At 50.9% G+C, this 27,999-nt stretch overlaps 1 protein-coding gene across 1 annotated transcript; it reads left to right on the forward strand.

The window, feature by feature from the left end:
• Window positions 1-31: 31 nt before the first annotated feature.
• srcap (Snf2-related CREBBP activator protein) lies at window positions 32-27,963 on the forward strand. Its single transcript, XM_034558759.1, has 33 exons — window positions 32-272; window positions 1,874-1,950; window positions 2,143-4,769; window positions 5,213-5,479; window positions 6,147-6,332; window positions 6,456-6,596; window positions 6,753-6,963; window positions 7,918-8,087; window positions 8,672-8,765; window positions 8,854-8,943; window positions 9,515-9,688; window positions 9,778-10,022; window positions 10,722-10,899; window positions 11,064-11,200; window positions 11,370-11,539; window positions 13,783-14,112; window positions 14,767-14,953; window positions 15,295-15,464; window positions 15,834-15,985; window positions 16,375-16,590; window positions 16,690-16,854; window positions 17,351-17,473; window positions 17,611-17,970; window positions 18,538-18,698; window positions 18,805-19,118; window positions 19,532-19,734; window positions 20,333-20,502; window positions 20,619-20,815; window positions 20,985-21,099; window positions 21,310-21,435; window positions 22,281-22,457; window positions 22,550-22,633; window positions 22,736-27,963. The coding sequence occupies exons 3-33, from the start codon at window positions 2,376-2,378 to the stop codon at window positions 27,572-27,574; spliced, it is 12,546 nt and encodes a 4,181-aa protein (XP_034414650.1). The 5' UTR covers window positions 32-272; window positions 1,874-1,950; window positions 2,143-2,375; the 3' UTR covers window positions 27,575-27,963.
• Window positions 27,964-27,999: the final 36 nt, after the last annotated feature.

Below are 27,999 nucleotides of genomic sequence, written 5' to 3' on the forward strand. Positions count from 1 at the left end.
ATCTCGCGAGACTTCCCGTTGTTCCGTCCCGTTGTCCGCGGTCCCTCCACCATTTCGCTGCGTAAAGTCTCCTCCCCGCGACCGCTACATTCTGCGCCGAAACCCAGGCTCTCCCGGTCCGTATTTTAACTTCTTCCCACGGAGCTAGTGGTACCTCGTTGGGTACCGGGAGACGGTTTGGATTACCGGCATCAAGGATTGAGTGCGATTTTACGCGGATGACGACTCCTTCAACGAGAATTTAGTAAAAGAAAATCGGTCGGAAATTTCAGGTAGGTGGGAACTTAAGATGGCGGCCTACGGAGAGGGGAGGGGGGCGAGGAGGAAGTAATGGGGGGGCTTGAAGTGGGGGCGCGGACTAACGGAAGGACGCGATCGGTCCGAGTGTTTTTATGAATTCACTCCGTGGAAAATGCGGAGACACGACCCGTGAACCGAGACCGGAAACACAGACGAAAAGCTAGGACACCGGGGGCGAAACAAAATAGAAGATATTTTAGCCGTTATGCGTTGTCGTTGAACCGCCGTTTCCTCTCCGTCGCTTTTAAAGAGCCAAGTCGGTGGACCGTGTGCAAACCTCCTTAAACACCCCCTCCTCCTCCCGTATAATCATTGAAAAAATGTACATGGAACTTTATAACAATATTTTATTCGCCCCTTTTTTCTTTTTTTTTAAAAAACACTTAACCGGAAAGCGACGCGTATTAGTGGCTAAAAAAAACGAATATTTTTTTTACGTGTTTTTATTTTTCCTGGAGAAAAAAAAACATGATTTGACCCCACGCAAAATGACGTCACGAGCGATTGTCCCCCCCCCCCCCTCTCTCTCTCTCTCTCCACTCTCTCTCTCTGTGTGGCAGCGCGTGCAGAAGCGGGTTTTTAATGCGACTTTTTCAGCTTTTGTTTTTGCCCCCGTTTGTGTCTCGCGGCGAAGTAACTTAAAAAATCAAATGGTGTCGGCGTGAACGCGCTTCTTTGAGGGCTCGAGCGTTGCGTAACCCGCGGGTGGGGGGGATGAAGGGGGCGCCTGCGCATCAAAACGAACGCACCCTTAGTAACTCTTCTACCTAGCTAGTAAGCGGCAGGCTTTCCTTTTTTTTCTTCTTCTTTCTGTGCCACCCAAAGCAGTGTGTTGTTGTGGAAACGTGGCTAAAACAAATGTTTTAAAGGAGACGTTCCCACCTCCCCTCGATTCCATCGCGTGCACGTTTTTTTTTTTTGCGTGTGCCCCCAAACGCACAATGTAACCCCACCCCCTCCCTGAATAAAGATGCACTTTTCTCAAGGTAGACGATCGTCCACAAGTTCCCCGTCCTGAAGTCTCCCTCCCTCCCAAATGCATTGTACATCACGAGAGCATACAAATGAATGAGTGGAAGGCCCACGCGCCTGCTTGCCGGCTCCTTAGCTTGTGAGCGCGTGCTGCAGAATTCCTAATACCTTCCTGTGGGGCGACTGCAGCAAAAAAAAAAATGCAAACTTGCAGCGAGCTAACGGAGCTGCTCGTTTGTGTCACTGCTGCAGGATTCCCACTGAAACACAGCCTCGGATGTTAACTGTAGTCCGAGCAAGTTGGGCTAGCGGCAGGCTATGTGAGCTGCTCTCGTGACCTGGCATGTTACACACACACACACACACACACACACACACACACACACACACACACACACACACACACTGGTATTTATGTTTACGAAATGCATGCATGTTCGCTAATATGAAAATGAGCTCCCTTTTTTTTTTTTTTTCATTTTGCTAAACGCACACATCTGCGTGCAAGTGTCGCCTGCTTCACGAGTTTTTAAAATGTGCCGTGTTGAGTTTATTTAGTTTTTTTTTTTTATGATAAAGTTATCTATTTCTACTTCCACAGAATATGTGGAAGGGACCCTAATTTCAGCATCCTGGAAGTAGAAAGCACAGAAGATCTGTGTCTCACACCACAGACAGGTGAGAAGTTGTTGCTTCGCACACACACACACACACACACACACATTGTTTTTCATTTTCCTTGTACTTTTTAATAAAATAAACCCAAAAAAAGCCACCACAGTAACTGCCCACTTTATCAATTTAAAGTCGTTATTTTATTTTGTTGCACTCGGTCCAAACTCCTTTTTTGTTTGTCTGTTTCACCCACAGGTGCAGTGTGTAGCCGGGGCAGCACAGAGGAAGGACGCTCTGGGGAGGAGGTGGTGCGGCAGCGTGCCCCTCCGGCTGTGGATGTGCTGGGTGGCAACTCCCAGAATGTGGCTGGGGAGTCTCCTCGGCATGCCCCGCAGCTGGTCGCAGCTGCCCCCTGCCCGGTCCCTCCGTTCGCCAATCTGCCCGCTGTGCCACCGCCGGAAAGCGCCGACGACTCGGCGTCCCTCGGCATGGAGAGCGCCGCGCATAACGACTTGCCTGAAAAGCTCCCGGTCGGAGTTTCGAGACTCTCGCCGGCGTCCCTCGGCGGGGACCGCGGAGGCTCCTCCGCTGAGATGCAAAGGCCTCCGGCTCCCCTTTGTCCCACAGATACACAGATTGACAGCACAGTGCAAGAGGTGCAATACGGGTCACAAACTGATAAAGAGAAAAGCCCCTCGAATAGTGAGACAAACCGGATTCAGCCTCTCAGAGAAGGGGCTGGACTCATTACGGGGACTAAGGAGAAACGGTCCATCACGTTGGAATACAAAGCAGAGACTGGAACAAAGGTGGAGCACACGGGTGGAAATATTCTCCTCCGACCCCAATCTCAAATCCGTTTCACAGCCCCGTCCCCGTCTGTCCCGCAATCAAGTGTCGGATTTAGAGTCCGAGACGCCGCAGAACGCGGGGCCCCGGGGCCGTCCGATGGGGACCCGCCTGTCCAAGTACCTCCGCTTCCTTTACCCTCATCGGGCAGCAGTGAGATTAAACAAACGGACCTGTCAGAAACACAACATAAAATCATCAAAGGCGTCTCGACGGATGCCGGGGAGATACAAACGGCAAACTCTTTGGAATCGGTCGAGACCTTCGAGCATGTCAAGGAGCTTGTCGACAGGCAACCTCCCTCAACTGAAGTACTTGAGACCACAAAGGCAGGAGAGCCGCTTCCTGGATTACACGCTTCTCCTGAAAATGAGGGCCAACTCAGAGGAGAGCGGTTGGAGGGCAGTGTGAGGGAAGGACAAGCCGACGTCTCCTCGTCTGACTTCACACTGCCAGAGGGTTCCTCAAAACCCTCTGCTTCGCCACTCCCGTTTGACACGGGTTTAGTCGTCTCACTGCAGGCGGAGCAGGTCGTCGAGGCGGAAACATCTCATCCCGAAACGGACACGACGACAACGACGACGACGCATGCCGAGCTTGTGCATTCAGCCGAGGCTCAAGAAATCGTTGTTGTCAGAGAGGAGACGCATATCAGCGGCGACTGGACCAACATGCACCTGAATCAGAGTTACCTCCTGCAGCGGGAGGACGGCAGCGTCTGCCAGGCCGCCATCGTCAACGAGCTGAGCGGCGACCTCTCTGCCGGGGAGCCGAAGCTGTACGAGGAAAGCGTGCAGGCGGACATCGAGCTGGACGCGCAGCACGTGGAAGTGTACGAGTTCTGCACCCTGGTGGAGGAGGTTGCAGAGGAGACGGTGTGCGCCAGCAGCAGCGCCGGCGGCGCTCAGACGCCTCACTCTCCAGGATACGAAATGAACTTATTCAACGCGTTGCTCGAACACACTGAGGAATACACCGTCAAAGAGGACCTCGAAAGTGGCGCTGTCATTATTTCCCAGCAGCCCTTGCATGCACGCGGTGACGCAAACGGTAACTCCCATAATTTGTCCGTACAAACCACGAGAGCGGTCGTGCAGCATTTGGTATTAGACGCTAACCCAAGTGAGGATTGTTTAGTTGAAGTGGCCGCTGTCGCCTTGGAACAGATGGACGGCGGCGCACAAATGGCGACGCCACATGTCGGTGACGCCCCGTCGGACCAAATGGAGACGTGCGATTCTCCCGTAGTGCGAACGGTGCCCGCAAAACAGGAAGCGCCAGCGACGGCTGCCGCGCTGTCTCTCGCGTCCCCGGTGGTCGCCAGCGGTGACGACGCGGGGACGGACTCGCCCGTGGCCGTTTCGTTGCGCGTTCGGCCCGCTCTCAATCGGACCGTCGTAAGTGCCACAAGGCGCGAGGGCCCCGTCTACTCCCACGAAGGGACCAAAGCGGCCCCTGCTTTGACAAAGACTCCGTCACAGAGCATGCAGAATGTTGTTCTCGTGCCCACAGAAACCAAACCAGCAGCTCTCTGCGCCGCCCGCTCCCCTGGTCTCATACACCCAAAGCTGCTCCTTCTCAAACCCGGAGATGCCCCCGTCCTGAAACCCCCTCCCTCCCTTTTGGCGCTAGTGTCCAAGCCACAGAATGCGGCCGGCAAGCTGGCCAATGCCCACCGCTCGTGGTCCGGCTGCTCGCTTCAGCTCGCCCCGGCTGCGTCCACGAGCAAATCTGACAACGAGGCCTTAACCGTTGCTAAAACTTCACGTGAAGCAGATGTCGTCGCCTCTGCAGGCGGCGCAACGCCCGACGCCGGTGTCGACGACCCCATCGGCCCGGCGGATTCTCTCTACGAGGAGGAGGAGGAGGAGAGCGAGGAGAGCGAGGAGATGGAGCAGGACGACGCGACTGGGGAAGCCGAGGCTCGGGACGCAACGTCGGGACAGATCAGCAGTCCAGACGAAGGCAGCGACGAAGAACCGGACGCGGACAAAACGGAAAGCGAGATGATGACGCCCAGCTCTCCACTCAAGGTAGCTTCATGACGGTGTATACAACAGGCTCTGTTGGGTCTAAACTGAATCATGGACTCAGGTCACACCAGGGGAGGGGGGGCGACAAGGTTTTTGTAAAGATTTGATTTAGTGAAAGGTGCTCACGACCCGGCACCTGGTTGCTATGGTTTTTGTAGAAGTTGACAACCACAAACATGTAAAAATGTAATAAAACAGGCAGAAGGCAGAACATTTCTGCCTTTTAATCTGTTATAACACCATCATGTTGTTCACATATCGGGTATGCTGGCATGTTTCCACTCTCCAAACATGGCGTCATTCCACACACCCAGCTGCACGTGAACAGTGTTTGTCGTTTTTAGTGATTTTTATTTCTTGTTAAGTTGGCCGTGTGTGTGTGTTGGCCGTGTGTGTGTGCTTGAACTCTTCCCTCTTCGCCCTTTTCTCCCCTCGGCCCTCAGGTAGACCAGTGGATAGCAGACGGCGCCACGGCGAACTCGTCTCCCGTCTCGCCCTCCACTTCCTCTCCTTACCCCGGCCCCTCGCCCGGCAGCGACTGGTCCGCCCAGCGGCGGGACAAGTCCTCGCCTCTCCGGGGGCCCCACGGGAAGTTTGTGTCTCCCGGGACCGTCGGTGGCTTCGGTTCCCCCTCTTCCACGCCGGATCAGGTCACGCCTCAGCGACCCCGCGGAGAGCGCCACACAGACATGGCGGAGCTGGCGAAACATGTGAGTGAGACTTGATGATTTTTCCTCCTGTTGCCCGCTGCCTTGAAAAGGCTCTTTCTCTTGTTTATAGAGGAGAAGTTAAACCTCCTGCAGCAGGAATAGTTGGTTTGCATGTTGATGACACGCTCACTTTTGATTTTTAGTGTTTCTTATCAAGATGCAACTTATCATTATTTTTTTTAATATGAGAGTCAGTGATTGATGGCAATGAGGATGATGGTTCTCATTAGTGCCTCTGCTTCTTTTTAGGATTTAAATTGTTTACTGGAGCGCGCAAAGTTCTGCATAAGTGCACCAGAATGAAGTATTTGACAGTAAAATGTTAAAATGAAGTTTGCTTTCTAAATGCATGATGGTGAGTAATCGTGTGAAATAGCTTTGATCTCAATATCGACCCAAATAATCAGCATTATGATTTATGATATTTTTTCTAGGTAATAAAACATTTAAAAAGCTGATAAAAATCTGGATTACACAGATTATAAACAGATATTTTTTTTTTTTTTTAACTGAAAAAAAAAAAGGAAAGTGTAATTTATTGACAACCATTGCTGGTTAAAAGGTGTGTGTGTGTGTGTGTGTTTGTATATATGCTGGGATTCTTCCCCCAACTCACAGTAACATGAGTGGCGTCACTGAGCATTGTGTTGCCCCTGTGCGTCTGCAGGAAGCGGACATCGAGCATCGAACCCAGTCGCTGAGGCGAGAGGGCTTCTGGTCGACGAAGCGTCTCACGCGCCTGACGGAGCCGCCGCGACCCAAAGTCCACTGGGACTACCTGTGTGAGGAGATGCAGTGGCTCTCCGCCGACTTCGCCCAAGAGAGGCGCTGGAAGAGAGGCGTGGCTCGAAAGGTGGGTCGAGCTTATTATTATTATTATTATTATTATTATTAACGAGCGGATATCTAGAAATGGACTGCTTGAAAGATCATGTGTGTCGTATACGTCTGATTTATGCGCTCATGTTTTCATTAGGTGGTACGAATGGTGATGAGACACCACGAGGACCTGAGGCAAAAAGAGGAAAAGGCCAAGAGGGACGAGCACTCTAAGATCAGAAGAGTCGCCTCTTCCATCGCAAAGGAGGTCCGGGCTTTCTGGAGCAGCGTGGAGAAGGTTCGGAGGAGACACACACACAAACACACACACACACACACACACACACACACAACATTCTGGTTCGGAAATTGAGTCCGAGGGCTCCACCGGAAGGCGCCGCACCGTTGAAATAAAGAGTGTCGGGTGTCTTTTTTTCTTCTTTTCTCAATGAAGGTGGTGCAGTACAAGCAGCAGTCCAGACTGGAGGAAAAGAGGAAGAAGGCTCTGGACCTCCAGCTGGACTTCATTGTCGGCCAGACGGAGAAGTACTCGGACCTCCTCAGCAAGTCGCTGGCACCCAGCAGGCCCGCTGAACCAGAACCAGAACCAGAACCCGCCCCCGAGACTCCCAAAAAATCAGCGCCACCTGCAACTGAGGAAGATGGTGAGCAGTGTGATCAACAACTACTTTACTTTGTTTGTATCATGTGAATGGGCCTCCTTGTCGCTTTCCTCCGCTTGCATACAACAACAACAACAACAACAACAATAAAATGCCTGAGTCACTGGTTTAACTACAAACATGAGCCTTTTAAAGAAAGTTAAAAGTGAGGCTTCAGCTGGAATAATGAGAACCTGACTTTGACAGTAATCAACTTGTGTCATGGCGGAACAGAAAGCTGCAGCTTTATGTTTGCAAGGGCCTCGGCTAGCTACAGTTAGCATGCTAACGGGCGTTTTGTTAGCGTTTTGAGCCCTTTTTTTAATGCAACTATGTGGCGGCGACCGAGCACGGCCAGAGCATGACACGTTTCGCCGTTTAGAGAGATTCAACTCTTTGTTTATTAACTAACACCTGCAGCTCATTGATGGAGCTCGCTGTCTTCATCTTGCACTGCGTTCAGAGATGAATCTTTTGGCTCGCTTGTCACGTTGTCATAGCTACACAGCGGTGAAATGTCTCATGGAGATTAATTTAAAAAAGCATCTTGAGAGCACGACTGACGACCTGAGGATTTTGTGTCTTTAAAAAAAACAACGTTGCTGCCTGGCAACCAAGCCGGTCGGGCGAGTCCGCCGGTCGTGTTTTTTCGATGGCGGTTGCTTCCTGAAGCGTGAAGGTGACTTCAGTTTATCGAGGTTTGCTCAGACTTGGCTCTGGTTCTTGTCTGCGAGTCGGTGTTCATTTCGGTGTCTGGCCAACGTCGTCGTGGTGTCACCGTCTGCTTAAGCATCAAGAAAGTCTGTTTGAACCAAATTACCTCCAACAGCCAATCAGAATGAAGCATTCCTCGGCTTGAGAATCCTGCAGTTGAGCCTCGTGAACCCAGTCGATCTAGATAATCACGGATAAATGTTTTTTTAAAAAAGTGAAACGAGTCCTTGTTTCTTCGTGCAGACAGAGACTTCGAGCCTCCCTGTGAGGAGGAGGACGACGAGGAGACCCTGGAGGTGGAGGAGCAGCAGGAGGGCAACGACGCCGAGAGCCACCGGAGGGAGATTGAACTGCTGAAGGAGGAGGGCATGCTGCCCCTGGACCAGTTACTCAGCACCCTCAAACTCTCACAGGTACCCGATGGGACTGGGGATTGTCGTCTCTAAGGAGTTCACACATGAATACATTAATTCCTCCGGTCTGCACATTGAACCACTTCAGCAAACACACATCTGTGTCTCGGTCTTGAACGGGGACCCGTATTTTCCCATTGGGGCTAATATTTATCGGAAAATGTCTTCACTGCGTCTTTTCTTTTGGATTCAATAAAAAAAAAAACAACGGACCAAATTGTGAATTTGTTTTGGCGCTCTGCAAAGGAATTAACATAATTTACACCGAAAACACCGGAAACAAAAGCGGATTGGTCGTTTAAAAATTACTTTTAAGTCTGTTTTCATAAACGTTATGATTTCATCTTGGTTTTAAATTCTTTTTATTTATGTTTCAAGTCCTCAGACCGTCAGAGTTTTACGATTCTCTGCCTCAGTTTCACAATCGCAGTAAAGACTATTAATCAAATGCCAGAAAACAGATTAGCTGTTAGAATAACACCTAAGAAATGTTGGTATTCATTTTATTTTAAATAAATGATATAATTGATTCGGACCACCGAGGTTCTCATGCCGTTTAATGACTGATCCGCTGGGTTCCTTAGGAGACGGGCTCCGATGGAGAAGGCTCTGATGAAACCTCTTCATCGGTGGAGGTGGAAGAGGAAGACGGGGAATTCACTGCCAACGAAGAAGATGGTAAGATTGCCCTCAACATAAGAAACTAAAGTAGTAAACGCAGAACAAACACGACTCTGATGTCGAACGTTTTCTTTCACGTTTTCAGCTCGGGACGAGGAGGACACCATCGCTGCCCAGGAGAAGGTGGAGGGGAACCTGGATCACGCGGAGGAGCTGGACGACTTGGCCAAAGAAGGTGTTCATGCAGTCGCTCATGTTGCTCTTTGATTTGACTTTCAAGAGTTTGTTTCTTCTTCTGGTTCAAGAGGAATTAACTTCCTCTCGAGAACATTTGACTCAATACTTGTTAAATAGCCATGAGATGGACCCTGTTTTCTTGTTCCTCTTTCAGGCCTGAACACCCAAAAGATTTCAGGGTTTTAGTCGCATTATTTCATAGAAAAGATTTTGGCTCTTCTTGAATACGTTTGAATCCGCTCAAACAAATACTATTTCTCATATGTATGCTTGATATGAATATATGTCCTTCATTTTGCCTTTGACATAATATTTCTAACTATTTTTCTTCAGATTCACATAAAAGCTTACTTTTATTAAACTTAACATCACATTTATACTGTATGTATTTGTTAAACTGATCCTAAAGCTGTTCCAGCGAAGCTGTCCTTGTGTTTTTTTATTCGATTGCTGTTTAAATGTCGTGTTATCTTGCACTTCATTCATTTTAAATGGTGCCCTGCTTAAAGAAAGCTCCACCAGGAGCAGTAAACATGGTGGCTGACGCGTCTCTCTGCTCCCCTCCTAAGGCGACATGAGCGTCGAGGAGTTGCTGGAGAAGTACAAAGGAGCGTACGCCTCAGACTTTGAGGCGCCGTCTGCATCCGGCTCCAAAGACGGCTCTGATTCAGAGGTGTCTGGGGACGAGGAGGAGGAGACCGACGAAGACGAGAGCGATGTGGAAAGCAACAGTTCCTCCTCCGGTACTAACCCGCTCACTCCTGCACGCTTCTCAAAAGACTGTTGACTTGAATCCATTATTAAAATGATTTTTTTTCCCCCACCGCCTCAGATTCACAGGGAGAAAGCGGGGAGGAGGACGACAGTGAGAATGACGAGGGGGAGGAGAGCGAGGAGGAGGAGGAGGAGGAGGAAGATGACGACGACGGCTGCGAGGATGAAGGGATGGAGGTCCTCCTGAAGGAGGGGGACAACAGCCCGCCTTCCTCCAGCATACGGCCGAAGAAAGAGATCAGCCACATTGCTGCGACCGCAGAGAGCCTGCAGCCTAAAGGCTACACTCTGGCTACGGCGAAGGTCAGCCGGGAACACATTTGTTCTGTTCAGTGACGAGTAGCTCACACTTCTCATCTCTCTAAATACTCTTCAGACCAAACGCTAGCTTTTCAGTCAAAAAACCTGTAACGTTGAATCATAAATAGAGGAAGAAATATTATCTACGAGCTCTACGCTGGCGCCTCGTACTTGAATAGAGACCGGAGGAAACTGTATGAATCGACATGTCGCTGCCGTATTCATGCCCACGTTATGTTATGGTGAGGGGTTGACGGAGCATAGTTGGCATAGTCCTGCACTTATCGATGAAAACTCAGAGGCACGAGTTCAGACTTTTCACAAGTCGGCATCACTTTGTAGTTCCTCGTGATGTCGGTCTGTTTTTTTTTTTATTTTGGGTTCATGCTGCGGTCGTGAACACAATTCATCCAGCGGACTTGTGTCCAGTGAATACAGCCCGGTGAAAAGCCTCCGGATGATGTTGTGAACACACACACACACACACACAGACGTTTTGGTTCTTCTGACCTTCACAACGTGCACACAGCTGTTAATAGAAAGAAACGCCCTGTTGGTATTTACATGGAAGTAAGACACTCCTACAGATCCCACCGGCAGAACATCTGATTTGTGAACACAGTATCAGACTTGGGTTTCTCTTTTGTGTCTCCTATGCAGTTCTGAACCATAATATTCCCTTTTTTTTTTTTCCAATAAAAGGTCAAGACCCCCATCCCGTTCCTGCTTCACGGCACGCTGCGAGAGTACCAGCACATTGGACTCGACTGGCTGGTCACCATGTACGAGAAAAAGCTGAACGGCATTCTGGCTGATGAGATGGGTCTGGGCAAGACCATCCAGACCATCGCTCTGCTGGCTCACCTCGCCTGTGAAAAAGGTAAACAACAACAACAACGACACCCTGGTCCCGATGCTTTTTTAGTACCATTCAAACGAACATCAGCCCAACGGTAGTTCATTTTTAGTTTATCGAGAGCGCCATATAAACTCGAATGCTCCTTCTCTTCTAGCTGCTTTTATCATTTGACTTATTGTGTCCAGGTAACTGGGGCCCTCACCTCATCATCGTGCCCACCAGCGTGATGCTGAACTGGGAGATGGAGCTGAAGCGCTGGTGTCCCGGGTTTAAGATCCTCACTTACTTCGGCAGCCAAAAGGAGCGAAAGCTAAAGAGACAGGTGACGAGTTTGTTAGTCGTAAAGAAGATTTTGATTCAAATTTGCTTGTTTTTAAATTGTGTTTTTCCTGCTTTTATGTTCCCGATGCAACGTTTCCCTTCACATACATGCATCCGTGATGTAACGGCTGTATTACATATATTGACGGCCCCGTTGTTCTTTCCCTCAGGGCTGGACGAAGCCGAACGCCTTCCACGTGTGCATCACCTCCTACAAGTTGGTGCTGCAGGATCACCAGGCGTTCCGGCGAAAGTCTTGGCGGTACCTGATTCTGGACGAGGCGCAAAACATCAAGAACTTCAAGTCCCAGCGCTGGCAGAGCCTGCTGAACTTCAACAGGTCGGTAGAGGTCGGCTCTCTGAATGATCGAGGGCGTCGTCTCGTGTCCGCGGGTTGTTGCTCCGGGCTGGAAGGAGCTGGTCAAAGTCATCGAGATGCCAGATGCGTATTTTAAGTCCAAAAGTCAGTTTCTTGAGACAGAGCAGGAGGATCTTTGATGTACATGTTCCTGTAATTTAGCCTCTAGTCGCAGATGATCTTCAGGCTTACGCGGAGATAAAAGAGCACTGAGCACAACCCTCGGACTCAAGGGTGTTGTAGTCCTGTGAGATGTAGGGACTACAAGCATGGAGGCTGGGAGATAAGAACCAGGAGACTCATTTGTACACGTACAAACAATGCTGTGAAAAATGAGTCAAGTACACAGAGATTTGTGTAACACTGTGATCGGTATTTTGATTGACAGTTGTGAACTCACAGGGAGTTGCCATCAGTGACCCGGGTTGGGTGGATTTATGGTTTCATATACATTTCATGCAAACCGGCTGAATTTGTTCTGGCAAATTAAAACGAGACGGTTAGAAAAGTCTCAAAGAAACTAAAGCTTTGAACCGAGGAAATGGATGAGCTGAAAAACATAGAACGGCAATCTGTCCTGCTGATTGTGGCTCTGCTTCTCCTGCTTCTTCTTCTGCTGCTGCTTCTCCTGCTTCTTCTTCTGCTGCTGCTGCTTCTCCTGCTTCTTCTTCTCCTGCTTCTTCTTCTTCTTCTTCTTCTCCTTCTTCTTCTTCTGCTTCTGTTGCTTCTTCTGCTGGTTATTTTGCTGCTTCTTCTTCTTCTCCTGCTTCTTCTTCTGCTGCTTCTTCTTCTCCTTCTCCTTCTGCTTCTCCTGCTTCTTCCTCTGCTGCTGCTTCTCTTGCTTCTTCTTCTTCTTCTTCTTCTTCTGCTTATGTTGCTTCTTCTCCTTCTGCTGGTTATTTTGCTTCTTCTCCTTCTCCTTCTTCTGCTTCTGTTGCTTCTCCTTCTGCTGGTTATTTTGCTGCTTCTCCTGCTTCTTCTTCTGCTGCTGCTTCTCCTGCTTCTTCTTCTTCTTCTTCTGCTTATGTTGCTTCTTCTGCTTCTGCTGGTTATTTTGCTGCTTCTTCTTCTGCTGCTGCTTCTTCTGCTGCTGCTTCTCCTGCTTCTTCGTCTTCTTCTGCTTATGTTGCTTCTTCTGCTTCTGCTGGTTATTTTGCTGCTTTTTCTTCTGCTGCTGCTGCTGCTTCTTCTCCTGCTTCTTCTTCTGCTGCTGCTGCTTCTTCTCCTGCTTCTTCTTCTGCCTCTGTTGCTTCTTCTCCTTCTGCTGGTTATTTTGCTGCTTCTGCTTCTTCTTCTTCTTCTGCTTTTTTTGCTGCTGCTTCTTCTCCTGCTTCTTCTTCTGCTGCTGCTGCTTCTTCTTCTTCTTCCTCTGCTGCTTCTGCTGCTGCTGCTGCTTCTTCTTCTTCTCCTGCTGCTTCTTCTGCTTTTTTTTGCTGCTTCCTCTTCCTCTGCTGCTGCTTCTTCTCCTGCTTCTTCTTCTGCTGCTGCTGCTTCTTCTCCTGCTTCTTCTTCTGCCTCTGTTGCTTCTTCTCCTTCTGCTGGTTATTTTGCTGCTTCTTCTGCTTCTGCTTCTTCTTCTTCTTCTGCTTTTTTTTGCTGCTGCTTCTTCTCCTGCTTCTTCTTCTGCTGCTGCTGCTGCTGCTGCTGCTGCTTCTTCTTCTTCTTCCTCTGCTGCTTCTGCTGCTGCTGCTGCTTCTTCTTCTTCTCCTGCTGCTTCTTCTGCTTTTTTTTGCTGCTTCCTCTTCCTCTGCTGCTTCTTCTTCTTCTTCTTCTTCTTCTTCTTCCTCTGCTGCTTCTTCTGCTTCTTCTTCTTCTCCTGCTGCTTCTTCTGCTTTTTTTTGCTGCTTCTTCTTCTTCCTCTTCCTCTGCTGCTGCTTCTTCTTCTTCTTCTTCCTCTGCTGCTTCTGTTGGTTCTGCTGTTGCTTCTTTTTCTGCTGCTGCTTCTTCTCCTTCTCCTTCTCCTTCTTATTGTTTAGTGGTGGTTGGCATTACCGCCACCAAGTGAACTGGAGTCGCTTACTGTTCCCAACAGTTGTAAAATGGCCCAGCCCTCCCAGTAACTAACTCCATGAGGCGTTCATGGTTTCCCGGCCTGTAACTGGTGGTCTGCAGCAGCAGCAAAGTCTTATGAGCCCGACGGGCAGCGATGGCGACTAACTGGTGAACACGGTGCACAACTAAAGGCAGAGTGAATAATAATATTCTATATATTCTCCCTCTTCCAGCCACCGGCGCCTGCTGCTGACGGGGACCCCCCTGCAGAACAGCCTGATGGAGCTGTGGTCTCTCATGCACTTCCTCATGCCCCACGTCTTCCAGTCCCACCGCGAGTTCAAAGAGTGGTTCTCCAACCCGCTGACGGGGATGATCGAGGGCAGCCAGGAGTACAACGAGGGGCTGGTGAAGAGGCTGCACAAGGTGCTGAGGCCCTTCCTGCTCCGGAGGATCAAGATCGACGTGGAGAAGCAGATGCCCAAGAAATACGAGCACGTGGTGCGCTGCCGCCTCTCCAAGAGACAGCGGTTCCTCTACGACGACTTCATGGCTCAGGCCTCGTGAGTTTAAAGACGTATAAATATAAATTATGAAGCTTGATATTTTGGATTTAATGTTTTTTTGTGTTGTTGTTGTTTTTTTTCAGATTTCTTTTTGCTTGTCTTTTTGAAATGTACAATAAGACGTCGGTTTATTAGGTAAACCTAAAACTGACGTAGTCAAATACAAAAGGCCTTCAATAAATCACCCAACATGAAGGTTAAAAAGTGATGTCGTTAATTTGTAGAACTGCTCTCGAGCTTCAAAGCTGCGTTCAAGACGTCAAGGTTCAACTTCTAAATCAACGTTTTAATTACAGTATGTCCATTGATAGAAGATTACGCTAAACTAAAATGATTAGTAATATACTATTTGTAGAGTGTAGGATACATGTAGTCATTTCTAAAATACACAACATGTTGAAGTTTAGCCTCCACAGATGCACATTTATCAACCGGCTCCATGAATTACATTTCTAAAACCACATTTTAATTTTAATATTCAACAAGACATTTGAAGCTTCATTTTAAAAACCTGAAATGTAAAACAATTAATTTCAGTCCCTAGTACATTGTGGTGCTGTTGAACTATATTTACGTTTCCTCTTTTTATTAATTGGAAATCAATAGTTTACCTGTGTGCTAATAGCTTTGTCTCTCCGCTCCGATTCACAGGACCCGGGAGACGCTGGCCAGCGGTCACTTCATGTCTGTGATCAACATCCTCATGCAGCTCCGCAAAGTGTGCAACCACCCGAACCTGTTCGACCCGCGACCCATCCAGTCCCCCTTCATCACCAAGCCCATCGTGTTCCACACAGCCTCCCTGGTGCAGGACGCCCTGGAGGTCTTCCCTCTGAAGGTTAGCAGCAAAGGAAATCACACTTGGGATTAATATATATATATATATATTATATGTATTATATATGTATATATATATTTTTTAAATATTTTTTATTTTATTATATATTAATATATATATATATATATATATATATATATATTAATAAATATATATATATTAATATATATTAATATTAATAAATTAATATATATATATTAATATATTCATATTAATAAATATATATATATATTAATATATATTAATAAATATATACATATATTAATAAATATATATATATTATATTTTTTATATATATAATATTTATAAAAATAAATAATACCGTGTGTTTGCGTCCTCAGCGCTGCGACCTTTCTATGTTTGACCTCGTTGGTTTGGAGAGCCGGGTGTCCCGCTACCAGGCAGATGTCTTCCTGCCGCGCCACAAGGTCAGCCGTCAACTAATCCAGGAGATCTTGGAGTCCCCCGACCCCCCTCCGAGACCCAGACCAGTCCGTATGAAGGTCAACAGGTACACAGGACAACTACTTTGAAGACTTTAGAAGGCAAACCCTGTGGTTAAAAACCGTAGTCCCCGAAATCTTTTCCCAAAAATAGCACGAAATGCTTGGTAAGATTTTAAGTCTTGTTTATTTATGTTCTGAGAAAAAAAGTCTGCATTCTGATTTAAATATCTATCACAATTTATGCACACTTGTTTTTATTTATCTCTAATATATAGAAACGCATTCTTATCCCGTATCAAAGCATCGTCGGCTTCTCGGGTGCTGAACGATGTTCTTCTGCAGTTTCCGACGCAAACGTCCTTTTTTAAGAACTTTTACGAGCAAACAACCAAAAAGCTCAAGTCGGAGTCCCAAATGTTTTCTGTGTGTTTCAGGATGTTTCAGCCGCCTCCTAAAAGTGACAACCGGCCGGTTCTTCTGATGAACAAGCCGACCTGCTCCGTACCTCCAGCGGCTCAGACCCCCAAACCGGCTCCTGCCGCTGAGGCCTCCTCAGCTTCTCAACCTGCTCCTGTAGTCCAACAAGGCAAGTGAAAAGCATTATTATTATTATTAAGTGAAGAGGGAGAAATGAGCTTGAACATGAGGAAAAACCTCATATAATTGTATAATTGGATGAGCTCATTAAATGAGGTTATAATCCAACTGCAAACTTCTTTTTATGTGAAATTAATTATTCTCTTTTTGCTGATTTAGTTTTACGTCTGATTTAGATGTGCCTCTTATTGCCTCTCTCGGCCAAGACTCCCTCGAATGAGAGGATATTAAACCTTAATGGGAAAATACTGGTCAAAATAAATAATAAAGAGAAGCTATGTGGTTCCTTGGAAGTAAAATAAACTTCTAAATTAGCCACTTTTAAATCTCAGAGAATGCATTTTTAATTTCCATCTCTTTTTATTTTTATTTTTTTAGTAGTGTGTACGGTGGCGACCGCCGCGCCGCCGCGCCTCTCCATGCACGCCACCGCTCAAATCGCGGTGCGCTCCGGCGGCCCGAAGGCCGTGCTCACCGTGCGGCACCCCGCGGCTTCCTGCGCGGCCGGCGTCCCGGCTCACCCGAGCCCGAACCCCGGCAGCGTCCTGCCCCAGAGGGTCCTGCTCAGCCCGGACATGCAAGCCAGGCTGCCTTGTGAGTGCAAACGGCCTCGTAATCGCCACCTCCGTAGTGAACGCCACGTCGCATTGTTTCTGATCCACGCCTTCTTTCCCGTGTTGCTCCTCCCCTCAGCGGGCGAGGTGGTGAGCATCGCCCAGCTGGCCTCGCTGGCCGGTCGGCCCATGTCGTCGTGTCAGGGCAGTAAACCCGTGACCTTCCAGCTTCAGGGCAACAAGCTGACGCTGTCTGGAGCCCAGATCCACCAGGGCCCAGCGGCTTCTCCACGCCCGGTCCAAGGTTGGTGTCGGGCTGATGAAATGTTCTAAATTAATTCATTGAGAAGTTTGGACACATCGTCCCGTTTATTGTTATTTAAATTATTAATATTTATATAATTATGTTCCTGAAAAGAAAAAAAATAGTGCTGGAAAAAGTATTTTTTAAATTAATTTTGTAATGTCTTGATGAATGTGAAATGTGATTTCTTTTTTTAAATACCTTCTTTAAAGTTCCAATAAGGGGGAAGTTTCATCTCTCACATGAACAACTACCAACACAATAATAGTGGAAATAGAGATTCTGGATCACAATATGTCATTTGGCTTCACACCAGATTAAAAAAAAAAGTACAAAAACAAGTATTGTGTTTATTTAATTTGTTTAAATTCTATTTTATTTTCTTAATAAATGTGTAGTTTTGGTTCAGCGGGTCTGATGTGGACACTGGAGGCTCTGTGGAGAGGAATAATCTCTCTCTCTCTCTCTCTCTCTCTCTCTCTCTCTCTCTCTGTAGGTAATGTGATGCACCTGGTGTCCACCGGGGTGCAGCACCACCTCATCAGCCAGCCGGCCCAGGTGGCGATCCAGAGCAACACCACTGCCCCTCCTCCCAATCGACTGCCCCACACAGTGCAAGGTTTCTAACCCTCATGTTCTGCCTTTTAACGGACACGATTATCTTAAAAGTTCCTCGTCGTATCTTTAATCCCTCGCTTTACATCCCGATGTCTCTTACCTCCTGTTGTTTCTCACCTGTGTGTCATGTTTCCTCAGTGGCCCCCTCCATGGTGAGCAGCCCCGGTGTCGTGAAGATCGTTGTGCGTCAGACAGCAGGCAAGGACGGCGGGCCCGTGCCCACGCTGGCCGTGGCCCCTTCCCCCCGTGTTGTTCCTCAGACATCCCCTTCCCTGCACCCGCACGCCGCCGCCACCGCCACCCCCGTCAGAAACACCGCTCCGCTGCAGATCGCCCAGCGCACCCCAGGTCCCGCCACCGCCCACTACACCATAGCTCCTCCCGGAAACCCTAGCTCCGCCCCGAACCAGCTCCACCCCCCTCGCCCCGTCCTCAAAGTAGTGCAGCCTCCTCCTCCTCCTCCTCCTCCTCCTCCTCCGTCGAGCACGGAGCCGCCAGGTGAGAGAACGAGCTCGGGGGGCTTTTCTTCTCCCTCGTGTGCATGCGCGACGAGCAGAACCGGGTCAGAAAGATGTCGCCGATGTTGCTTAGAGAGCCGGATGTGTCAAGAAAAGAAGAAACATGCAGGAACGTTTAGACAGTCGCATGAAAAGTATCTCGAAGCCAGTTCGGTATATTTTATAGATTCAGACTGTTTACCTCTTCCTCTAAAATATGGCATGGAGAATAAATATATGTAACAGCTGATCTAACAGATTACACGGAGGATAAATCCTTGCATTTACAATAACTCCGTCAAAGTCCTGCTAAAAGTAATAAAAAAAGAACCATCTAGAAGTTTAAACTCGTGTTTTTACAGCTGGGTATTTTGTTTTTTATTTATTCTACACTCAATAACTTTATTGTCATTATGCAAGCGCGACAATATTACAGTCGGCCTCAACTTGTATAAACTGTATTTAACACTTCACACGTATTTAAAGACTGTATTCTATTATATTCATCTGTGATTTTCTAGAAGTTCCACAGTTATTTAAAATGCTCTCTTTTCCGTCCTCCCCTAAGCTTCGGTTCAGGTGGCCTCCTCGTCCGCTGCGTCCAAGCCTTCGGCCGGCAGCAGCAGCCAAACGCCAGTAGCCACGAAGTCGAGGCCCAGTGCAGGCGTCAAGGCCTTCCCTCCACCCAGGAGAGTTCCCCGGCCGCCTCCCCGCTCTCCTTTCCACACGGTGAGCGACTTACAACCGCACGCACGCCTCTTCCTCTCGCGATCCGGCGTCTTGCGCTCCGGCTGACGTTTCTCCCCCCTCCCCCCTCCCCCCTCCCGCTCCACAGAAGTGGCTGGCCGACAGCCGCAAGCAGCAGCGCGACAGCCAGCTGGACTTCATCATTCGCGTCAACGAGAACCGCTGCGCGGCGAAGCCCATGTACGGCCGGGAGGTTCTGAACTTCCTGACCTTCATCCCCGGGCCACGCCCCTCGCCGGCGCCCCCGCGCCCCCAGAGGGAGTGGGGCCGCTCGGGCCACAGCAGCGCCCTGTACTCGCAGTGGCACAACAAATACGACTTCTGGTTTCAGAGTCGCGCCGTGAGAGACGCCATCAACGGCGTCGACGACAGGCTGGAGCTGCTCAAGGACATTATAGACCGGTAAGATAACTCAAACATGTCTATTGTGCAGAATAACACGGTTCTAATGCCGTAAAGCACCTAATTTATTTTCAACAATTTGGAAAAAGATGGAATCTATATATATATACAACTTGTGTGCAAAAGTGTTACCAATATTATTTACAGGATTTATAAGCGATAAATGTTTTGCATGAAATTTCACCACATTAAGCTTCGTTTTGGCTGCTTTTTCCGACGTGATGCGTTCACGGGCCGTAGGAAAGACGATGTGTTGAACGACGGTGGTTTTTTTTAACAGCTTCCTGCTCCGATGCACTTGCTTTTCAAATCCCGCCAGCGGAGGTTTTTGGAGGTTCTGAGCTTTCACTCGGAGAAAAAGATTTGTGACTCGACTGTTATTCATTGTGCCCGTTTTTTTGTTTTTTTTTTAGGTTTACATTTGCGATTCCCCCAGTGTCGGCTCCTCGGATCTCCATGCACTGCTGCCATCCTCCTCCGTCGCTGAGCCACACGCAGACGGTCTTCTCCTCCCTGCTGTCGAGTCAAGTCACTCCGCGTACTCGCAGCCTGCATCGCATCCAGTGCTACATGAGGACCCAGTTCCCGGACCTGAGGCTCATCCAGTATGACTGCGGTAAGGCGTCGGGATGCTTTTTGTATTCGGAGTGTTTTCTGCTCTTATCAGAGTTATTAAAGCGACGGCTGCGTAAAACACTGAGATGAAAAAGTAACGTTTTTATTTTTAATTTGGGAGGTGATAATGTTTCTGTCGTTAAGTGTTTGTTGTTGTAATACACACGTTGGCCACAAGAGGCTGAAGTGCACCATGACCTTGAAACATTCACGTTTTCTTTGAGGATAAGTTTAATTTCTCCATGCACTCTAAACTAAAAGGAACATTTAGCAACTAATGCAATATAAAAAAAATATAAAACTTTTTACAGAGGGAGAAAAAACATCTTTTCTTAATTTGTAAACAAAGGAGAGAAATCAATTAGTCTTAGAAAACGGATCAACAGTTTCTTCCCTCGTGTGCCACTCGGGGCTTCCAGAAATAGCCGAGAATCGTCTAATTATTCTTCATCAATAGTCATGAGTTAGACCAGCTAATTCAGGAAAGCCTGCTTACATTGTTTTTTAGTTTTTCTATAATCCCCTAAAAATCAATCAGTTAAAGCCTCTCCATAGATTCTCCGGCCTGTTTTTAAACGATGTCATCTCGCCGCGTGCAGGCAAGCTGCAGACGCTCCACACGCTGCTGCGGAAGCTGAAGACGGGCGGCCACCGAGTGTTGATCTTCACTCAGATGACGCGAATGCTGGACGTGCTGGAGCAGTTCCTCAACTACCACGGGCACATCTACCTCCGCCTGGATGGCAGCACCCGCGTGGAGATGCGACAGGTTAGCGTGACGGGTTTTTAAAAAAAAAAATAAAGAGAGAGAGAACGACCACGGGGTGAAAATATAGAATTGGAGTGTTTTTGACCCTCGTGCTTCTTCCTTTCGTCCTCCTTCAGTCCCTCATGGAGCGCTTCAACGCAGACCGCCGCATCTTCTGCTTCATTCTGTCGACTCGCAGCGGCGGCGTCGGGGTGAACCTGACGGGCGCCGACACGGTGGTGTTCTACGACAGCGACTGGAACCCCACCATGGACGCTCAGGCGCAGGACCGCTGCCACCGAATCGGCCAGACCAGAGACGTCCACATCTACAGGTGACGGCGTGAAAGTGCTTTTCACACGAATACTCTGGTCACGTGTGTTGGCTTCCGGCCGCGGTTGTACTTTTATTTTGACATTTAAACACATGATTGTGCAGGAAGGAGCAAACAGGAAGTGTAAAGATTTCAACACCATACTAATGTTTTTTTTCCCCCTCATCAGACTGATCAGCGAGCGAACAGTGGAGGAGAACATTTTGAAGAAAGCCAATCAGAAGAGGATGCTGGGAGATATGGCTATCGAAGGAGGAAACTTCACCACGGCCTTCTTCAAACAGGTAGGAATCAATTTGCACACTTGTTTTTTTTTTTTTTAACCATATAAATGATATATTGTTATATAAGGATAACATCTATTTGATCACATCTCACTACCGGCTGTCTAATCACCTGTTGACGAGGAATCGTTATTATTCCATTGAACAAATGTAACGTTTAGTATTCAAGTTTTCCTGAGCTGAATGTGTCTCGTTCTCGTCGTTCCTCAGCAAACCATCCGAGATCTGTTTGATATGGCCGAAGGGGAGAAGAAGGAGATGGCTGTGGAGGTATCGGTGCCCCAAGTCGAGGAGGAGGAGACCGTCAACAAACAGAGCACCACCATTCTGGAGCAGGTGAGATGCACCCGGTTGTATAGAAGTCTATGCTTCATGTGTTAAAGCTGCATTCTCTCTCCTGACCACCAGGGGGCGACTCCTCTGGTTGTATACAAGTCTATGCTTCATGTGTTAAAGCTGCATTCTCTCTCCTGACCACCAGCGGGCGACTCCTCTGGTTGTATAGAAGTCTATGCTTCATGTGTTAAAGCTGCATTCTCTCTCCTGACCACCAGCGGGCGACTCCTCTGGTTGTATAGAAGTCTATGCTTCATGTGTTAAAGCTGCATTCTCTCTCCTGACCACCAGGGGGCGGCGACTCTGGTTGTATAGAAGTCTATGCTTCATGTGTTAAAGCTGCATTCTCTCTCCTGACCACCAGGGGGCGACTCCTCTGGTTGTATAGAAGTCTATGCTTCATGTGTTAAAGCTGCATTCTCTCTCCTGACCACCAGGGGGCGACTCCTCTGGTTGTATAGAAGTCTATATAAATGACTACTTCTCTTGATTTATTCCCTCAGTAAACATTGTAAACATTAGTTTTTGGTCTCAATCTCTAGTTTCAAGTCTTCTTCAATACAGCGTGATGTTCATTTAGTAAATTATGGTCATTTAGAGTCAAACAGACCATAAAGCAGAGGATGCTTTAGGGGCGGGGCTTTCTTAAAGGAATTATTCTACCTTTTTTGTATCCTAATTACATAGCATGGTTCAAGTATTTCATTACTGTCCTAACCTTTGTGTGTATATATGTTACGGTTTGTGCGACTGCTGTATTTGTGGGACATGCTGACGTTAAACTACCAAAACGTATAAAACCTAATTCACTACTGAGCTGACCATCTTGACCCGACTCTCGCAAGGCTTTGTGTCGAGCCGAGGACGAGGAGGACATCGTGGCCGCCTCCCAGGCCAAAGCGGAGCAGGTGGCAGAACTGGCGGAGTTCAACGAGAACATCCCCCTGGACGACGGCGGGGAACAGGAGGAGGTGGAGGAGCTCTCGAAGGCCGAGCAGGAAATCGCGGCGCTGGTGGAGCAGGTGAATAACAGTGCTAGGTACTTCTGCCGCGTCGTATCCGTGGAGTTGGCGTGTACTCGCTGAACTCACCGCATGCTCTGCCCTGTCTCTAGCTCACGCCCATCGAACGCTACGCCATGAACTTCCTGGAAGCCTCGTTGGAAGACGTGTGCAAAGAGGAGCTGAAGCAGGCGGAGGTAACGGCGCATCTTCCCCCTTAAAGGAAATAATAGAATTGTGTCTCTCTCTAAAGACGTGTTTTCAGTCTCTAACTCTGTTTTGCTGGTGTGTGTGTTTAGGAGCAAGTGGAGGCCGCCAGGAAGGGCCTGGACCAGGCCAAGGAAGAGGGCCTCAAGCTCCACGCTTCATCCGACGAGGACGACGATGACCTTCTGTCAACGCCGGCTTCTGCGGAGCCGAGTCAGCCAGCCCGCCGGGGCCGGAAACCCAAAGACAAGGACAAGACCGTCACATCTACGAGGACCAGTGGGCGTCTGCGTGGGGCTTCGCCCGAAGCCGAGACTGAGCCCACCAGAGAAGTGCCTGAAAGACCCCGCTGTGGTCTGAGAGGACGAGGGACCGTCAAGGACACGAGCACCGTGTCTCCCACCGCGTCGTGCACAGACCATCAGAAAACCTCATTAACCAAGCTTCAAGATTCCTCCCAATCTTCTCCTGCCAGAGATCACCAGCCCGTCAAAACCAGGACTCTGCCAAACCGCTCCCATCCCAGTCCAGTGCCTTCCCCTCCGACAACCTCCCCGCCCGCTGCAGGGAAACAACAGTGTGTCGGGGAGACCGACGGCAAGACCCCCAAAGCCTGCACCGAGGACAAAAAGGTGGAGATTGAGGTCAGGGCGTCCGAGTCGCCGCTGGAATCCATCTGCCCGGTGGACCGTCAGGCCAAAGAGGACGACGGCAAAGACCACAGCGCCATGTCGCCGCCCTCCACCAGCTCGCGGTCGCCTCGCAAGCGTCAGTCGGCAGACGGCGAAGTCCTGCGGGGTCTGGTTGAAGACTGCCCGTCGGCCAAAGTCCTGCGCAAGCTTCCCGGGCGGCTGGTCACGGTGGTGGAGGAGAAGGAGCCGAGAAAGAGGAGGCGGCGAGGGAGCGGCACCGGAGGCGGAGCCTCTTCAGAGGAAGCCACCGTTGCCGCCGCTGCGGAGGGGAACCCTGTTGGCGGGGTCGACGAAACAAACAAAGGCAACGCATCGCCGAGCCTGGACGGCAAGACCAAAGGGGCCGTTACCAAATCTCCTCCGGACCAGGACTCGACCCCGAGTCCGACTGTGCAACCCCCGCCGGTCAGAAGCTATCCTCCGTATCCGCCGCACCACGTTTCTCCGGACATGCCCGTGCTGAGGAATCTCCCCGTGAGGCGCCGGTTGGAAACTGAATCTCGCATGGCCGCTCAGCTTGGAGAGCAACAGGGTCGAGGGAGGGGCTGGAACCAGTCCAGAAGAACTGACCCGCCGCCGGGCAAACCCACCGCTTCAACCTCCGCAGAGTCCAATTCTCTTGCGACGCCTTTGAAAAGAAAGAGGGGTCGGCCCCCTAAGACTCCCCCTCGGCTATCTGAGCCCGACACCACAGTGGCCCCTTCCCCGCAGTCTACCTCGCCAAGCGAGGAAGGGAACCCCCCCCTCTCCCCAAAACGTAAGCGGGGTCGTCCTCGCAAAGACTCCACAACGCCAGAGACTGTCGGTGAAGGACAGAACTGTAAACACGAGACCACCACTGCTGGTGTGTCTGATGTGTCAAAAACTGAAGCTCGCACCGAGCCGGAGAGACCCCAGGAGACCCCGAAAGCTGCTGTCGTCACTACAAGTCATCAGGACTCCCAGTCTACCAAAGCTGAGGAAACGGACACTAGGACTGAGGTTTCAGCCCCGACTCCGACTCCTTCCCCCGCAACAGATAAAGCTCCCCCGCCGGTTTCAGTGGAGGTACCCACTGCACCTGCACCCGGTTCTGTGGTTGCCTCCTCCTCATCGGCCACAGCTCCAAGTCCAAACACAGCATTAACCCAGGTGTCCTGTCCCGTTGCTACGTCTCCTGCTATCACCCCAGCCACCGCTACCCCAACTCCCACCGGTGCACAACAGACACCGGTGGTCTCCACTGCTTCTAAAGCTCCAGTAGAACCACAACCTTCAGTTCCTACAACTGGGACGGCACCCGGACCACACAACGCCACTCCATCGGCCGTGTCGGCTTCTTCGGCGGCCGCCAACGCGGTTCCGGACTCGGTCCCCACCCCGACGACGACTACCGTGAGCGTGTTGTCAAACGCAGTCGCCGTCGCACCAGCAGTCACCACTACAGTGAAATCGGTCACAACTAAAACGACTGCTGTGAAGGATTTACCGCGAGCCTCGGCGGTGTCTTCGCCGTCGACCCCGGCTACCGTTACCGCTGCGCCGGCTGCCGCTCGGAAGCTTTCCCCTGCGGCTTCACCGGTCCCGTCCTCTCGCCCCACAGCGACCGTCAAAACCGCCCCGGCTGGTCCACCGGACTCCAGCACAGTCCCCACGGCGAGTCCGACCCCGCCTGCTGCTACAGCACCGTCGGTAACAACGGTCTCATCGTCTGCTGCGAGTACAGTTGCATCTAGTTGCAACCAAGCAAGGACTAATGTGACAGCTACCATACCAGTCGCAACTGCGCCACCAACAACAACAACAACAACAACAACAGCAGCAGCAACTCAAGTGGCTCAGGAATCAGCTGTTCCGGTGGCCGGCGTGTCCTCTGCAAAACCTTGTGCTGTCCCGACTCCAACCTGCAGTCCTTCCCCAACGACAGCGTCTGCCAGTGCAGCCGCCGAGGCCGAGACGGTTGCAGTAACGACACCTCCCCCGACAGAGAAAGTCCACGAGGCGCTCCCTGTGGCAGCAGCCCCCCCCTCCAAAGAACGCACCGCTTCAACTCCCGCAACTGCAGAAAAGACTGTCAAGATCCCGCCTCCCGGGACGACTTCTACACCAGCTCCATCACCGACAGTCACCGCAACGACACCCCCAGCAAAGTCCACAGCGGTAGCAGCCACCGCAGCCCCCCCTGTGTCGGTGGCGTCCACCGCAGCCCCCCCTGTGTCGCTAGCGGCCACCACCGCAGCCCCCCCTGTGTCGCTAGCAGCAACTACCGCAGCCCCCCCTGTGTCGCTAGCAGCAACTACCGCATCCCCCCCTGTGTCGCTAACAGCAACCACCGCATCAACCCCTGTGTCGCTAACAGCAACCACCGCATCCCCCCCTGTGTCGCTACCGGCCACCACCGCAGCCCCCCCTGTGTCGCTAGCGGCCACCACCGCATCCCCCCCTGTGTCGCTAGCAGCCACCGCAGCCCCCCCTGTGTCGGCAGCAGCTGCCCCAACCAAAGCCATTCCTCCGGTTTCCACCACCCGAGCGTCCGCAGTAATTCCCCTACAAGCGTCCGGTGACGTGTCTACGACAGAAGCCCCGCCCACGACTGCCCCGACAGAGGCCCCGCCCCAGATGCCCACATCGGCTTCCTTTAGTGTTTCACCCGACAAACAAACTTCAGAGCAAACACAGAAAGCTTCTGCACCTCAAGGTGACCTGGACACGGGGACCGAAATGGAAGTAGATGCTGTGGAGGAAGGAGCAAGGACTAGCAAGGGGGAGGACGAGGACAGAAAGGAGGACACGTGTAAGTCTCTGCCTAAAAGAAGAAAGGTGGAGAGTTCCTCGGAGACCAAAGACCTGGAGCCGGGAAAGGAGGGAGAAGCGCCGCCTGCAGCCGCCCCGCAGGAAGAAGCAACCAAGCAACAGGAAGTGGAGAAAACTACCGAACAGCATAAGCCTGCGATCCAGAAAAGGCCTCTTAGTCGCCAGAGTAGCCGGGAGTCCACTCGCTCCTCCTCCTCCGGGGGCTCCACATCGACCCTCACTCGCCACGCTCACCACAAGAGGACCTACGAGAACAGACTCCCTGTCAAGAAGAGGCGAATGGACGTCACCTCGGAAACAGGCCAGGAGGAGGAGGAGGAGGAGGACAAAGAGGGCGGGCACAAGGGAGAGGAAGAGCTCACCGCCGGCTCCTCCTCCTCCCGGGGGAGGCGCTCCAGGTCCTCCTCCACCTCCTCGGACTCCGACAACGGCGAGAGCAGGAAGGAGCGCCGCTTGACCCGCTCGGCGAAGCGCGGCCTGCAAGATCAGGAACGGGAAAAGGGCAACGGCCGGCAAGGAAAGAAGTCGGCACGCGGCGGCGGCAGAAACGCTTCGAACAACGCCGACGCGTCCACGGGCGGAGAGTCGGGCAGCGACACGTCGTCGGCTCGCGTCACCAGGAAGTCTGCGGGATCTCGGCCTTCGCAGGACGGTAAAGCTCGGACGAACAGCGCGCCCTCGTTGCCTCCTGAGCCCGAAGTTCTGGGCAAGAGGTGCTCGGCGCTCAACGCGGCGGCCAAGCTCCTGGCGATGAAAGGCAGGGTGGACACGCCCGGCCACACCCCTCGAAAGGCCGCCTCTTCCGACAAGAACCAAAAGCCCAAAAGCAAAAGTGTACCCGCCTCTTCTCCGAGTAACTCTCTAAATCTAACCAATAATAAAAGCGGCGGTGGCGGCAAACCCTCGACGGCCAATCAGACGAGCCGCTCGGCCTCCCGCTCCACCAGACAGTGCCCGGGCTCTCTGGTCCCACCCATGGTTCTGGAGCACAAGAGGTGTAGAGCGTCGTCGGGGGTGAAGGAGGGCGAGGCCGAGGCGCCGTCCTCGTCCCGGGGCCACAGCGCCTGCAGCAGCATGAGCAGCGGCGGCGAGGACGGCGGCGGCGACCGACGCGGCCGCAGCAGCCGGAGCAGCAGCAGCAGCAACAGCAGCCAGCGCACCCACAGCATCAGCTCCCAGAACACGGAGCACCGCGAGTCCCGCGCCGCCTCCTCCGGCAGCGAGCGCGATCGCAGTCGGTCCGAGAGCCGGCGAGGACGCCGCCGGGAGAGCCGGAGGGACCGGAGGTCTCAGAAGCTCTCGCAGGAGGCGACGAGCGGCTCGGGGACGGAGGGGACGCCGGACCGGGTGCTGCGGAGCGTCGCCGCGCTCGCCGCGGTGCAGGCCAGGTCTCCGGCCGCCAGCACTCGGTCCTATTCCGGGCGGCACCGACACAGCAAGACATGATCCAGAGTGCCAAAAAAAAAAAAGATTAAAATATCAAACGAAAGCAAAATGGAGGAAGCGATGGCGCCGTTGTCGCATGTGTCACGACCTCCTGGGTCGCCGCCATGTGTGTGTGTGTGTGTGTGTGTGTGTTGCACCGGACCGGACCGGACCGGACCGCCCCGCCTCTTGGAGCCCTCTCCCTCCCCCGACTGGAGCTGGTCCGCTTACCAGCTCAGCCGCTGTCATTGCCGGGGGAAGGCTCAGGGTCGTCGGGTTTAAAAAAAGATTTAAAAAAAAAAAAAAAAACACACGAAAAAGTAAATTAAAAAAAATAAAAGTGGCGCCCCCGTTTGTGCGTCGGTGCGCAGACGGCGAGCTGAGAGTCGGGTTCACAATATGTACTGTAATCATTAAAAGACTGGAACACTCTGATCTTCTGTGTC

Source organism: Cyclopterus lumpus, chromosome 19, assembly GCF_009769545.1.
Source record: "Cyclopterus lumpus isolate fCycLum1 chromosome 19, fCycLum1.pri, whole genome shotgun sequence".
In the NCBI taxonomy this organism is placed as follows: domain Eukaryota; kingdom Metazoa; phylum Chordata; class Actinopteri; order Perciformes; family Cyclopteridae; genus Cyclopterus; species Cyclopterus lumpus.

Excerpts from the sequence above, each read along its gene's own strand:
- srcap (XM_034558759.1), top strand. The coding sequence starts at position 2,376 with ATGGAGAGCGCCGCGCATAACGACTTGCCTGAAAAGCTCCCGGTCGGA. Across the intron at positions 21,100-21,309 it reads CCACGGCCTTCTTCAAACAG|CAAACCATCCGAGATCTGTT; the intron begins GTAGGAATCAAT and ends GTCGTTCCTCAG. Across the intron at positions 21,436-22,280 it reads GCACCACCATTCTGGAGCAG|GCTTTGTGTCGAGCCGAGGA; the intron begins GTGAGATGCACC and ends GACTCTCGCAAG.